The sequence below is a fragment of the Toxotes jaculatrix genome, chromosome 15, assembly GCF_017976425.1.
Source record: "Toxotes jaculatrix isolate fToxJac2 chromosome 15, fToxJac2.pri, whole genome shotgun sequence".
Taxonomy (NCBI): Eukaryota; Metazoa; Chordata; class Actinopteri; family Toxotidae; genus Toxotes; species Toxotes jaculatrix.
The window spans coordinates 17,550,214-17,564,381 of NC_054408.1; the positions used below are offsets into that span (position 1 = coordinate 17,550,214).

The 14,168-nt window shown below is 38.5% G+C and overlaps 1 protein-coding gene across 1 annotated transcript in view; it reads left to right on the forward strand.

The window, feature by feature from the left end:
- The window catches only part of thsd7ba (thrombospondin, type I, domain containing 7Ba), a 119,018-nt gene that overhangs the window by 44,861 nt on the left and 59,989 nt on the right, over positions 1 to 14,168 (forward strand). The window contains exon 7 of the mRNA XM_041057347.1: positions 4,492 to 4,692. Coding sequence (XP_040913281.1) covers positions 4,492 to 4,692 — 201 coding nt within the window. The remainder of the gene's footprint in view (positions 1 to 4,491; positions 4,693 to 14,168) is intronic.

Consider the following 14,168-nt stretch of genomic DNA (forward strand, 5'->3'; position numbering starts at 1 on the left):
CCTGTGGTCCTTGAGCTGCAGAGAATTTCTCGCTCCTATTGAATGTGCACTTAGCCTTTATGTTTCACAACGTCAGAATAAACTGTGATCCGTTTCTAACCGAGAGGCTCGCGGGATCCCACTTTTCAGGTAGAGGAGCCAACCAGCCAAGATGCTTGAGCTGCCCCAGCTTTGCTCTCTGGAAAATTACAAATTTAAATTGCCTCACAGTATCTTTATGTGCTTTTCTCATTTTTTTTTTCATATTATCATGGCCTATCACATTTTGCAGCTATGCGGGAAAATGAATTGAACACGGGAGGTTACTGGATAGAATTTTTGTAATGCCTCTACTAGAAGTCACCGCACTGGAGGGAGGGATATTTCTGAACAACGGTGTCCTGAAATCACTGGATAGCCCTTGTTTCCCTGAAATAAACCTGGTATGACCAAGAAACCTTTCAATTATTAATATCCATGGGGGCATGCCCGTGCCAAATTGTTTTTTTGTGGTTTGGATGTGAGTAGCACTAAGTGCTCTGGGCAATACTGTAATCGATCCACAGTCTCTTTACTCTTCAAGAGCACGCTCGGGCAGCACGACTCAGATCAGGCTCCTGAACTGGTGCCTCACGCCAGTAGATGGTCGAGGGATGTAATTTGTAGAGTGGGCATCCTGGGGTTAGACAGTTCCACCTGTGGAGGGAAAGAATGTGAGACCTTTCTGCCAAGTGTCAGCGCTGTGGTAAAATGAGTATGGCTCCAAAAGAAAAGCTGCTACTGCTCAAGTGTCACTGACATTTACTGGCAGAAGTGCTTGAGCCTAGAAAGTATTTTTATTCTACCGCTTTTCATCTACCAGTACTTTTTTTTTTTTTTTTTTTGGTGTCACTGGGGAATTGGAAGAGCTCAGTAGTCGATAGAGACTGTAGATTAGAAAATGAGGTGTCCACTCACTAATGAAGAAAAAAATATTTTATGAAGCGTTCTGCTTTGAGAGAATCAGTGTTTTAGAGTGGGGAACATCAATCAAATTATGGGCCTCTTAGGTAACTGATTAGGTAGCTGGCTTAATATGATGAATATGTCAAAATATTGACCATGTTTTTGGACAATTTGCTAATCATACATTTAAACCAGTTTTGGAGCCATTTATTGTTCATGTCATGTTGTGTCTTCTTTTAGATTTCACGGCCATTGTCCTTTTTGTCTGTGGAAAACATACCATCCAACAATGTGTCCACGGACACAGAGGGAAACCAAACAGAAAGTGTGTTACTAAAAGCTGGCACGCAGGGCGATGTGTTAAACCAGTGTTTAAGATGCCAGTCAAAGGGGAATTCTTCTTTTGTTAGCAGTCGTGTTTGTGTTTGTCCATATTTACTAAAGTCACACACTGAGGTTTTGTGCTGGTAAAGCACTGGAAAAGCGGCACCTCTAAAAATTCCAGTAAGTGCTTGAGGCACAAAACACAGGAGGAGGGAAAAGAAATTCATACAAATAGCTGCTGCACCTGATTTATCATTACTAACTGACTCAGAGGTCTGAGTCTTTGCTATCTGAAAATTTAATATCAACAGGTATAGAATCTCTGGCACTTTTTTGACCCAGGTTCAATCAGACAAGTCCATGCTCAGTTTTCTTAGTGATGAGTAAGACAAAATTACAAAACACACAATTATTTGGCAATTGCACAGGTCATTTCACAGGAGCTGTGTTCAGGACCACAACATTGTAATACCAAAGTGATGCAAAAGAATGTTAGTTTCCATCTTCAAAAACTGCCCCGTTTGTTCCTGCTTGATTGTGTAGTTCTCCTGACTGTTAATGGCTCCTGTGCTGGTCCACTGTAGGAAGGAAGGATGGTTAGCTTTTTATTTACAACAAGAATTCAGCCATAGGACTTTTTAAGAAAGTCTCCCACAGTGATTTGTCATAACTCAACAAGACCTTTTTTATTTCATTGATGTTCTAATGTGCTTCCAATCTAAGGGATGGGGGACAAAATTTACCTTCATTGTTCTGTGCAAAAAAATGTTTTCCAAAGTTTATCTGAAACCAAGCCAACATGAGGCTTTAGCAGTCACTTACACAAATCAAGTGGGTATCTTTCCAAATTGCTGCCTTCTCTGTTTGAAATCCCTTCTTTCTGTTTGCCAAGACAGTGTTTACTTGTTGAGCTGCAGTGGAAGGATGGTAACAAAAACAGGACGTTTCTGTACTAAGAAGACTCTGTGCTCTTTATTTATCTAACTCTGGCTGCTGAATCTTTGTATCAGCTTCAGACACCTTACTTTTTTTTCCTTTTTTTTTTTTTTTAAGGCAGACTTAATACAAATCTGGTAAACTGCAGCTGGGCTCATTTACATCTGTAGTTTTATTTTTTGCTAAACTGAAAAATTTGCAGTGACCCAAAGTTCTGCACCCCTGATGGTAATTTGCAGTAGGCTCAGTAAATATCACCGTCAGATATGATTAACTTCTTGATTAAGCCTTGGGTCTTGATTTTACTCATATCTAAATTATATCATAGGCATAATCATGTGTGCATGTTTTGTTTCTAGCTATATTCAGCGGTCTACTCTACATGTATTCGAAACCCACACTGCAGTGTACAGATAACATAAAGGAGGAAATAGTGGTGTTAATTAACACCTTGGAACAACACAATGTTTTTTTTTTCGTAATTAACCACTATGCACTGACTATGCACGTTCCATGGAAGTATAGAAAATATGATATAACGTTTGAGATTGGAACGAGTCGTTATGTTGGGCATTTCATTTCATTTCCACTGCAGAGGTGTTCAGCAGGTGCCAGTGTGGAGCCAGTACACCTCAGCAGATAGACCCCAATTTAGTAACAGAAACAGCAGTAGCAGTGAAAAGCAGTGAGAGTCAGTAATTGGGGAGACAGGTGTCACCGTGAAAGTCTTGCCAACTACTGTTACTTGATCCCAATCACTCACGCTTTTCCACATTTTCTTTTTTAAAACACCTTCTCCTTTGCTGTGCCATTTTGCTCATTAACACCCTCACTTCCCCTTGTTGCTCTTTGCCTACACTTTGTTCTTTATTTTTCTTTACTTATTTATTTTCTATTTTCTATTCTATTTTCAATTATTTTTCTTAATTTTGCAGTTTGAGTATTTTGTAGGTTAACCATGCTTTGTTTTTAGTTACCTAGTTTAGTTAGTTGATGAATATTCAGCAGCTCATTTTCATTTCCATCTAACTTTTATCTTTGTTTTTTTTTTTATATCCATCTCATGTAATGAGCACAATGGACACTGTAAACTGTAAAACACTACACTGAACAGCATCTCCTGCAGGAAGCAACAACTTCTGGATGCATGCAGGAAAAGTTTTGAAAAATGTTGGCATTTTTTGGTAGAAGTGACAATGATTATGCCAGTGTAACATACCCACTGATCATACCACTGACAAGTTTAATAAAATCTGCAGGAAATATGAGGGTGGCAGAAGCCAGTGCATAATAAAGCTGGTGACGGTCATCAGTTTGGTACCCCAGACTGGCTGTGGAAAAGGGATGGGAATGAGAAGGGTGTGAGTTGACAACTACCTGCTTGTAGGACAAATCTGGCCATTTACCAAAGTGAAAATGAAATCCAAAATTCCCCCTTTACGTCAAAACAATTTTCAAGTCTACTTTTCAAGTATGAGAGTGAGTCTTGGAAACAGATGATTCTGGGTCTCTCTCAGCACCAAGCTATTTAATAGATACTGTGAAAAAAAAACTGCTGGTGCTGAAATTGAGTCTAAAAAATAGATGTAGCACTTGATCCTCCATTACAAGATATCTCATTAACTGCTACTGGGGTTTCTTAAAGAGGTGACTAAGTCAGCAGATGAATAACAAAGCCACTTTAATTTAGGCCATACCTATATCATTTCATTTCCAAAATGTTATTATACCAAAAAGGAATTATAACAAAACGATATTCTTTTCTTACGAGAACAGTTTTGCTGTAAAAAAGCCACAGTGGCCTTGCACTGGTAAACGAGGGTGAAACAAACACATACAATTCCTTCTTTGAAAGTTGTGTTTTCAGTATTCACCTTTAATTTTAATGATTCATGGAGATACTGCTGCCCACTATAGTATAGTTAATGAGAAACCTAAATAATTCATCACAGAGATAATCTCCAGATTCGTCAGAACATTAGGTCTAACTATATTGCAGCAGCAATAATTTGGAGCTCTGCTCATATACAAGGACCAAACTGAAGCCTGAATTTAGACCTTTTTTTGCATGTAAACCTCACACAGAAGGACCTGGTTTGATCCCTGTGCCTTTTGGTATGAGTTCGATAGTGGTAACCTCTCAGCCACAGTGTTGCATGTACAGTTTATATGAATCCATCAGAATGCTGTTTTTCAATCATTGTTATTCATATTATTTGTGTGAGACAACATGATTAATGTTTTGTACAGGAATATCAGTGGCTTCTCTGAGAACCTATTTCTGTCTCTCCACTTGCTTTCTGTCAGGTTTCAGACAGAGGAGAAGAGAGGTGCTGTGGGAGTCCAGCAGTTCCCCAGAGACCTGTCCTCATCTAGCTGAGTCCATCCCCTGTGAGGATCCCGCCTGCTACCTGTGGCAGGTTCAACAAGAGGGAAGCTGTATTCCCAATCAACACTCCTGTGGTCCTGGAACTGCAGTCCAGAATGTGACCTGCGTCAGCTCTGAAGGTACTGTCCTGGATTTGCATCATAAAGGAACAGTTCACATTAAAATGAAAGTGCTTCTCATTCACCTGGACTTCTGTCCAGTCACTTAACACAGAATTTTTCTAGTTCATTCCATTTGTTCTTCTTTCAGCTAAAGCCTACTTGAGGGAATATTTTGACATTTTGGGAAATATGCTTACTTGTCAAGAGTTAGATGAGAAAATCAATATCACTTTCTGTCGTTTTTTTATTTTTTATTTTTTATGGATTAAACAAACCATACAGTGGCCTTTAGAGGTACTGGCACAACAAGACCCAGGGTAGCTTTTTCCCTCTATTTCTGGTCTTTATGTCTAAGGTGTGCTAAACTAACCACTTCCTGGCTGTAGTTCGATACTTCACTGACACAAATTGATAGCAAAAAGCATATTTCCCAGATGTTAAACTATTCCTTCCACAATTTATAAATCTCATAAAATGACAATCAGTTGCAATACAACTCTTACCCACAGTCCATGTATTCAGTAGTCAAATCATTGTATAACAGTCAGTATCTGCTCTGATTTAAATAACAGCCACGCTCATTCATCATTGCTCAGTATTAGTAGTGGTTCATGTATTTTTTCATAATTTTATAATGGTGCTAACCATAGACTGCAACACTTCTCCAGGAATATAATTAGACTAGAGCTGCAACCAGCTGTAAAATTCATCAAGACCATAGTGGAGTCACCAGTGCTGTGGTCCCAACACATAATGTTATCAATAGCATTGTGATGCATGAACTATCAGGTATAATGTGATCCATTGTGCTCAGCCATATCATTACATTGGGTGATAGGAACATCAGCTTTAACGGAGCATGCATTATTCATGAGGGACCGTTGCCGAGTTTATGGGCACAGAAAACACTGACCTGATTAAAAGTCAAAATCACAGCTTCCTACCAGGCATTAATTGCTCATTTCCATAGATTATAAACCTAATTGTACCCTTTTTTGCCTGTGTTTTATTATCCTGTCACAATGGATCATGTGTATGTTTATCAGGAAGGCAGAAGAGGATCTAAATATATTAGCCAATGGGAGAGTCTAATGAGTTTTGACAGGACAACTAAGAATGTGATCTTTGGCGGGTTTGAGGAAAAAAGTCTTATGAAATTATCTGCGGCATATTTATTGTTGGAGAATGTCGACAAGTTGTTCTCTGTTGCTTCCTTAATTGGCTTGTCTGACTTACCGTTCAAGCATGTAGGGTTATTTTCACACATAGTCACAACAGTGTCAGGGCAAAGTTGCTAAGTGATGCAAACTATTGTAAGGAGCTCTGCAGACTGGAATAGCAGTGATATACTACTGACGACAAGCCTCACTAAGCATGCCAGTGTGATTCACAATCTCACAGATAATAATGAAAAGCACTTACAGGTTTTGTAGGAGAGGATTTCCATTTTAGATCCTTGCAATTGTTAAAATAAATGGTAGATTCTGAGTGGGGTTGAGCTGAACTGAATTTGAAAAGTGTCAAATCAAACCTACATATTGTCTTTTTATATCTAATAAGGTCTGCTGAAATCTTAGTCATATCTATACAAAGAAAATGCAAAATTATATTAAAAACGAATTTAATTGCTGTACCATATCAAAAAAGCCTTTGAACTTAAATGACCATATAGGTCACTTGTCCCTACCTTTGGAAATGACCCATCGGAGTGTACCAGTGGTGGGCATACTGGACCTTTGTTGTCATGGTTACATTAATAAAGACATAGGTTTGTGTCATGGATTGGTTAGGGTCAAGTACAAAAGCTACTTAAAAGTTTGAGTTAAAATGAGTAGTTCATTAAGGTTAAAGGACCTTCTTCATCATGGATACAATAATGAACACACAGATAAAAGAAACAGCACTGACTATCAGTTTCACACAGGAAACAAACAGCATCCATCCACCCATTCCAACCTCCTCCTTATGAGGACTTTATCACTCTTTATACCATATCACATTACTTCCTCTGTTGCTCCCGTCATAATTACTACAGCCTCTAGAGGTCGCCTAACAATAAAACGTAATTATGGGTCATAATAAGGTGCGGCGGAGACAACCTATGGCCTCTTTTTCTTTTTTTACAACAGGGCAGTCTCTGTGATAAAAACATGTTGCTGGAGACATGATGTTTTTTCTGCTTTTTTATTAGACTTTTTTTTGAAGTAGTTCTGATAAAATGACTAATGAGAAAAGATATTTGGCAGGATGATGATCCTTGTGCCAAGGATTTTACACAGTTGACAATCTACATTCACTTTATTCAAAGAAAATGCACCATCTATATTCACATTACACTTGATTAAACCCACATCAAGTAATGTTTTAAAACCCAGTGCTGCTATTTTTCTCTTTAATGAATCAGATTGTGGACAGATGGAAAAACAGATAATTAGATTGGCAGAATAAGCCTGTTTCTATGCTTATAATATTTTGTGCAAGCATCTCAGTGACCCCTTTTGATCATGGTCAAGTTTTGCTCTAGACAGAATATGCTTTTAGTTACTTCCTGTTAAGCTTGACATGTGAATTTTGAGGACCTTGGAGAAAGCAGCCTCTAATTGCCAGTCTGTCTGCACATTTAGTCTCAACACATTCAAGCTCTCCTTCCCGGCAGTTACACAAGTAAAGATGATGGACACTTTGTCTGTGCTATACTGAAATGTTGGAAAAAAGGCAAGAAGACATGCTTCTCTCCAAGGAAAAATAAAGTTTAAGCTTTTGCCAGTCACGAAAGTTTCTGTACTAATTGTATTTCAGGTCTTTCAAGGTCAGGATTTATTCAAAGCCTCCATAGTTTTACCCCCTAAAGATTCAAAATTCTAAACAAAACAAAATGAATACATAAAAAAAGCTAAATTCAGTCCACAGAGGAGATATTACAGTGAATTACCTGCATGTTAGCCTGGCCTTCAACCACTCTTCTCTTATGTCCCTCAGGGCAAATGAGGAATATAAATAGCCAAATCAAGAACATTGTGGTAAATTGGTCTAACTCACTACAAATAGTGCTTCGCATTATTACTTGCATGCTCTTACCATTACACATTGTCAGTGTAGCAGTTCTCTCTAGAACTGGTCATTTGTTCCATTTATTATTTGGATCCTTCCTTTCAATTTGTCAAAAACTGTGTGAAAGTTATTATTATATGTAATAATATTATGTATTATAAATATTTCTACATATTTCTTTTTCCACACAATTTTAAATTCTCAATTATCAAAACATAGATTCATTTCAAGTCATGTAGCACCTTAGTTTTCTCAAACAAATTAAGAAATATTGCATAAGATTTTGAGAAAATGTCCATAGAGGTGTCTATCAGGCCGGGCTCGGACCGGGGACTCAAATGCAACAACTCAGCTCAGGTGAGTAAAGGCTGGTTTATTCACAGGCAGGGGTCGGTACACGGTAGTCAGAAGAATAAGGCAAAGGTATCCAAATCGTTAGGCAAACTCGAGAAACACAAGGGGAAAAACTGGGTCGAAAATCACTGGAAAACACACAAGGATAATACTGCTGGAACGCTTGCCACTAAGGACGAAGACGAACTGGCAGAGAACAAAGGGGAAGACAAAACTAAATACAAGAGGGGGTGGAGAGACAATGGGAAATAGGTGCAACATATTAGGGCGGGGCCAGGTAATCAAACAGGCGGGAAACACAGGAGCGCAGGAAGTAATTCTGAAACGAGACAGAGGTTAGAACAACAAAGTAAAACAGGGGCACACAAAATAGGACGACAAGCAGGAATGAAAGCCATAACCTGATTCAGGGGCTAGACGTGACAGTGTGAAGACTCAGACATTTTTGTACGTTATGGACTCATTAAGATAAAAAAATAAATAAATAAATACAGCAATCAGATCATTTCAGTCTCAGTTTCAGGACAAACAATGAGATTGACATTTACAATTACTATTTAAGAGATTTTGATGAAATAATTTGACTGAATTTACTAATTTACTTATTTATCACCTTGTACCAGGACTTAGGTTAAAGACTGAACTCAGTACACTTATAACAGTCAAATAGTATAAAATATACTGTCCCAGCCACCATTCATAACACTTTTATTTTGTTGTTGTTGTTTGTTTTTGTTTTTTTTTCTCTCACTACAGCTCTTATCAAAGCGGGCTACATCTAGCTTCGGAGGTGGAATGCTAATGTTGTTATCTTCGAAATCTTTTGCTTCCTGTGGTGCTTTGTCTGTGAAGAGTTTCCAGTAATATTTTACAGTATTTTACATTTCTGTGGAGAGAGCAATGGGAGCCTGAGCTGTTGTGGCAGGGATGTTTAGACTGACTGTGGAGAGGATGGTACCTCCATACGCACATCTCTTGGTTTCAATCATTTTCACTTTTTTTCTAGAAGTGCAGAAAGTATTTGACAGAGTTAGACAGGCAGAGAAAAGGGAGAGGTGGGACTGACATATCTGCAGAGATGAAAGGATTGTTTACAATAATCTGATATGTTGTCATAAAGAGTAATCATCTGTGATACCTGTGGATGCACATTTATTGTTTTTTGGTGGCAGCTTGTCTTGTAATCATACAAATACATTAGCTGACTGAGCTGTCTTTGTCTACAAAGTTCATGTTGATTTTAAGAAGCTGACGCCAAAAAATGTTGCAGCTGGAGTTCAGAGTTATTTCTGGATAACAGATTGTCCACACGGTGGATTAGATGAACAAGAAGTGAAAGACAGGCTCTGTCTACAGTCCAGCTCATCTTGGCTTAGCCTGTCTTACTGTTCATAGAAAGACATTTTTTAATTGGAAGGAACTCTCAAAGTAAGTCAGTCAGTCAGTCAGTCAGCGCCTATTACCCTGGTCTAGTTTTGCACTGCCCCCATTCCAAGCGGAATTTCTCTCTCATTCACTTAAAACCTGCTGTACCTCTCATCTAAAGCATGAGTACATATACAGCATTTGCAGCTTTGGACATTAAACTCTGAAATAATTAGCTGCACTGTGTAAGAATGGCTGGGTCAATCAAAAACTCAGCCTTTTACAACCAGGCTATTTTATTGGATAACATTATTTTTATTGCTTATTGTTTGTTGTCTATTGTTGTTTTTGTTTTGATGAGATGAAGTTTGCTGTGTGATACTGTCCTGACAGATAATTTCACAAAGCATGAGCTCTGAATGGTGAATCCTGACTGAGCTGTTGGTGAAAGAATCGTTGAGATCTGTTTTATGTGTTCAGACCTCTGAATAGGCACCTTGATGCTGAATATCTTTCACAGTACATACAAGAACCCGACTCTCATTGATTGCCAATGCCCAGAGCTTGTGGAAAGGTCAACTTTGGCCAGGCTTTCTTTGCTGAGTTTGATCACCCATCCATTAGGTGTTGCTCCATTAGGAGCATGCTTTTATGTTCTGAACATAAGAATTGCTGATGTTTTTTTTTAAATTATTCAGTTTATCATCACTGTACTAAGTTACTTTGAGCACAGATTTACAAATGCTCCCTGTGTGCTGCTGCTTTGAAGGCAGATATTAAAAAGAATAGTAGGAAAACAAATCTTGAGCCATGAGGACAATTGTAATTGATGTTAACACACACTGTATGTACAGTCGGATGGTACAAGGGAAGTGGGTGTGTGCACTGGCAAGTACCATTTAAGATTGTGAACCTCAATTAAGTGACAGGCGCCCCAGAGATGTGTGGTGTTTTCTTCACTTTACTTCCTGATTGAGTAAGCATTTGTTTTCCAATTTCTCAGCATAAAACTAACTCTGTATTTCAATTCTGAAAATTCATGAAGTTGCCGGCAAAAAGTCTATACCCGTAAAGAGTCAGAGACAGCACTTTTTCAGCAAAGGTTATCTGATAGGGATTTAAATTATTATCTATGGCTGCTCAAGCAATCAGAAAGTATCCTCTATCACCTAAATACCAGCTTTGATTGCTTAGCAAAAGCACAGGGCAATTCCTAAAACCACTCAGGTACGGATGAAATGGAATGGACTGGCACAGGGGTGTTTAAGGACATTTTGGTGCTCAGTCAGGAGGATGATCCAGAGGGATCTAACCAAAAAAAACCTAACAAAAAAAACAAAACAAAAACTGTATTACTTTTTTGTTTTTAAAGAAAATCCATCAATCCGGTGCATCAAACACTCTGGACACAGTGTCAAATATTTGTCCTTCTCCTTATCTGTAAAGCTGTCAGCAAAGTCCCATTATAATTAACATAATAGTGGCATAGTCTTTCTGGCATAGATATGTAAGACATTTACCTGTTAAGACATGATGTGTGGGAGTGCTGATTGGCTGACAGCATCTGCCATGATTGCTTGAGTGCCAAGGTGTGATTTAGCAATTCTTTTAGCACATAATCATAACCACTACACAGCAATTGAATTTGCGATTTTTTTGGCCCTTGGTTCTCTATCAGTGTATATGTGTTCAGTACCATGATGAATAGTATTTTATTTCATTAAAATTGTGATAGGTAGGTAGATTAGTACCTTCCTTTTCTATTCGAACCTAATATACTTTTTTCTTAATCAACAAGAAGTTTTTTGAAATAATCTCTGTTTAGACTTTTAAATTCTTTAGGGAAGAAATAAAAAAAACTCAAGCTGTATGTGCTTTGCAAAATTCTGAGTATCAAATATGCTTTTCTTTTTATTATGTCATGCGACAGCTGGGGCTGAAGGCCTTATATTTTCAGGTTGTACATCTGTTCGGCTATCCCATTCTCATGAACGTGATATCTCAGGAACTCCTTTAGGGAATTTCTTGAAATTTGGCACAAATGTTAACTTGTACTCGAGGCTGAACTGATTAGAAGTTGCTCATCAAAGGTGAAAGGTCAAGGTCTCTGTGATATCACAAAACACCCTTTTGGCCATAACTCAAGACTTTGCATGCTAGATATGATAAAATACCCTTAATACCTTCACTACATATATAGGTCTGGACCGACATGGATGCAAATTGTGTCCGGTTGTATGCTTCCACCAACTTGACAGGTTTGGGGGAAGCATACAACTGTGAGGCAGTTTGTCTTTTACCTTGACTGGGTTATGACTGACCTAAGGCAGGTCTTATGGTGACAGCAGAAGTTTGGTTGTTATGTCCAATTAAGGAAACCCCCCCTGTCTTGTGTTGACTCTTGTGCCATTCATGCATAGACTAAAGCTTTCAAACTTCAAAACTCAATTATCATAATTTTATCCATGGAGATGGATGTAAATCTAAAGTTGTTGTAAAATGAGTTGAAATAATAAGACTTCTTACACAGGTAGGCTAATGGGCACTTGTTGGATTCCACATTGATTTTATTGGGCTGTAGCTACACCAAAATAAATAAAAAGTGCTGTGTTAGCCTAACTCACTGGCTTTTTGCCCCAGGCCTAGTAAAGTTGTTTTGACAGCTCCCACAGCTCCCACTCGTTGCACTGACCAGACACACCAGAGCAGTCAGTCCCATTTCCCAGACTAACTATCAGCCAAACTTACTGGCTGCAGCTGTGACTGACAGCTGACATGACAGATTTGACCCCTTGTAGATACATACTGGCTAACCACTCCAAACCCACAGATAGTCTGACATTTCTTAAGCAGACAGTAACCCAGCAGTATGGTTACCATCATCCTGAACTCTGGCTGCGTTACTGGTCAACAATTTTCAGGTTATGGTGAGCTCAGGAAAACAGCCCTAAACTTGGCTGTGTGACTGTCGCTAATAATGAAATTCTAAAGTTATTAAGTTCTAAAGCTAATGTTCTATTCGTGATTGACACACAAATACAGCAAAAACATTAATTAGTGACCCAGGCTAGTTTGTCAGCGTCAGAGCCCACATTAATGTTCACAGTGATTTTGTCCAATTTGCCTTGTTGCTTTTGCCCGCTGGCTTTGACTTAAAAGCTGCCCGCACAGAGTGGATGTGATTATTAACTTTAAAGCAAAAGCTTGGACTTCCTTTTTTTCTATATCTACCTGAATAATAACAATGAAGAAGATTAATAGGTGGGTGGGCGAGCAGAATAGAAATCATGGTGAAATTGCATGCAGGAGGCAGTGATATTATATCTGAGTAAGAGCCACAACTACAGATCCCTATATTAATAATGCAGAAGGACCCCTGGGGCAACCATCTATTTGCAGAGTTCCACCCCACCCCCGACTCCCCCGCCACACACACACACACACCCACACACACACCCACACACACACACACACATCTGATCTCACACATACACAAGATGTGAGTTTTGGACTCATGTTATTATGCGTTTTCTCTTTAGCCAGTGTTTCTGAGCAAAGCTTTGTGAATCTTTTGTTAGATTTGTTTGCTAACATATTCATTAGTCCTGTGTAATTTGATTTTAAAGCAGAACAACTGTTGTAAATGGATAGCAAACTTTGACTTTTGGACAGTAATACATCTAAACTAAATGTTAAATATGCCTAGAGCCTGTTATGTTTTGCATAACATCCCATACTTCCCTGTGTACGAACAGGATTAACTGAACATAGGACCTGTTTGTGCTCTAACAACCATGATCACACCAGTTTGTGCACTGTACTGTGTCATAAAATATAGTGCAAGCACTGTCTGACTTTACCTAGATGATGTTGCTGGATGTCATCATCTTACTGTTATCCCTACCTGTAAGTTCAATGATGGTTCAACTTCCAGACTACATAGTACTTTGCAGAGAAAACTGAGCTCAGGTGATTTTGGCTGGCTCTGTGCTTCCTCTTGCAATGGATTTTGCTGAAAGCATAAAACCTTATGACAGTATGTAGCAGGCAATGATTGACCATGTCAGTGTGAAAAAATATCTTTGTGGTGGGTGAAAGACAAGTCTGTTAGATAATTTAAAATAAACAGTCATTTTATTGTTGCATATGTAAATATGGAACCTTACAGGGAAAACCAATGCTGTATTTTGTTACCATGCCTTCTACCTCAAAACTATAGATTTGTTTGCAGTGTCTCATTGTCTATTTTCACATTGCAAGTGCACAACAGGTCACTAATTTTCAACATTGCTCAACGTCTACATGGAAACTACATACATGGTAAAGATACAGTGCTCAGTGTCCAACCCTCTGAATGTTGATCAGAAAGGCTGATTCACAGCATCTATGGCACATACCCTCTTTCATTTCATGTTCACTTTGCAGTTACCTGGTTCAGAGCCATGGTGAACCAAGATAATGAATTCCCACACAGCTTAAAATCTTACTGTCAGTTCAAAACAGTTATGTAAAGTATCAGTACAATTCCTATTCAAGTGCTGCAGCCTCCAGATCTCTGTTACATTAGGTACATTTAGAGACATATAATTATAAAAAATTATTTCTGGTTCCCCTGAGGTATTTTTCTTAACTCTATCATCAATTTCCTTCACTTGCCCCAAACTATAAACATGTTGTCAATGCTGAGAATGAAAAAGTGTCAGTTACGCCAGATGTTTGAGCAT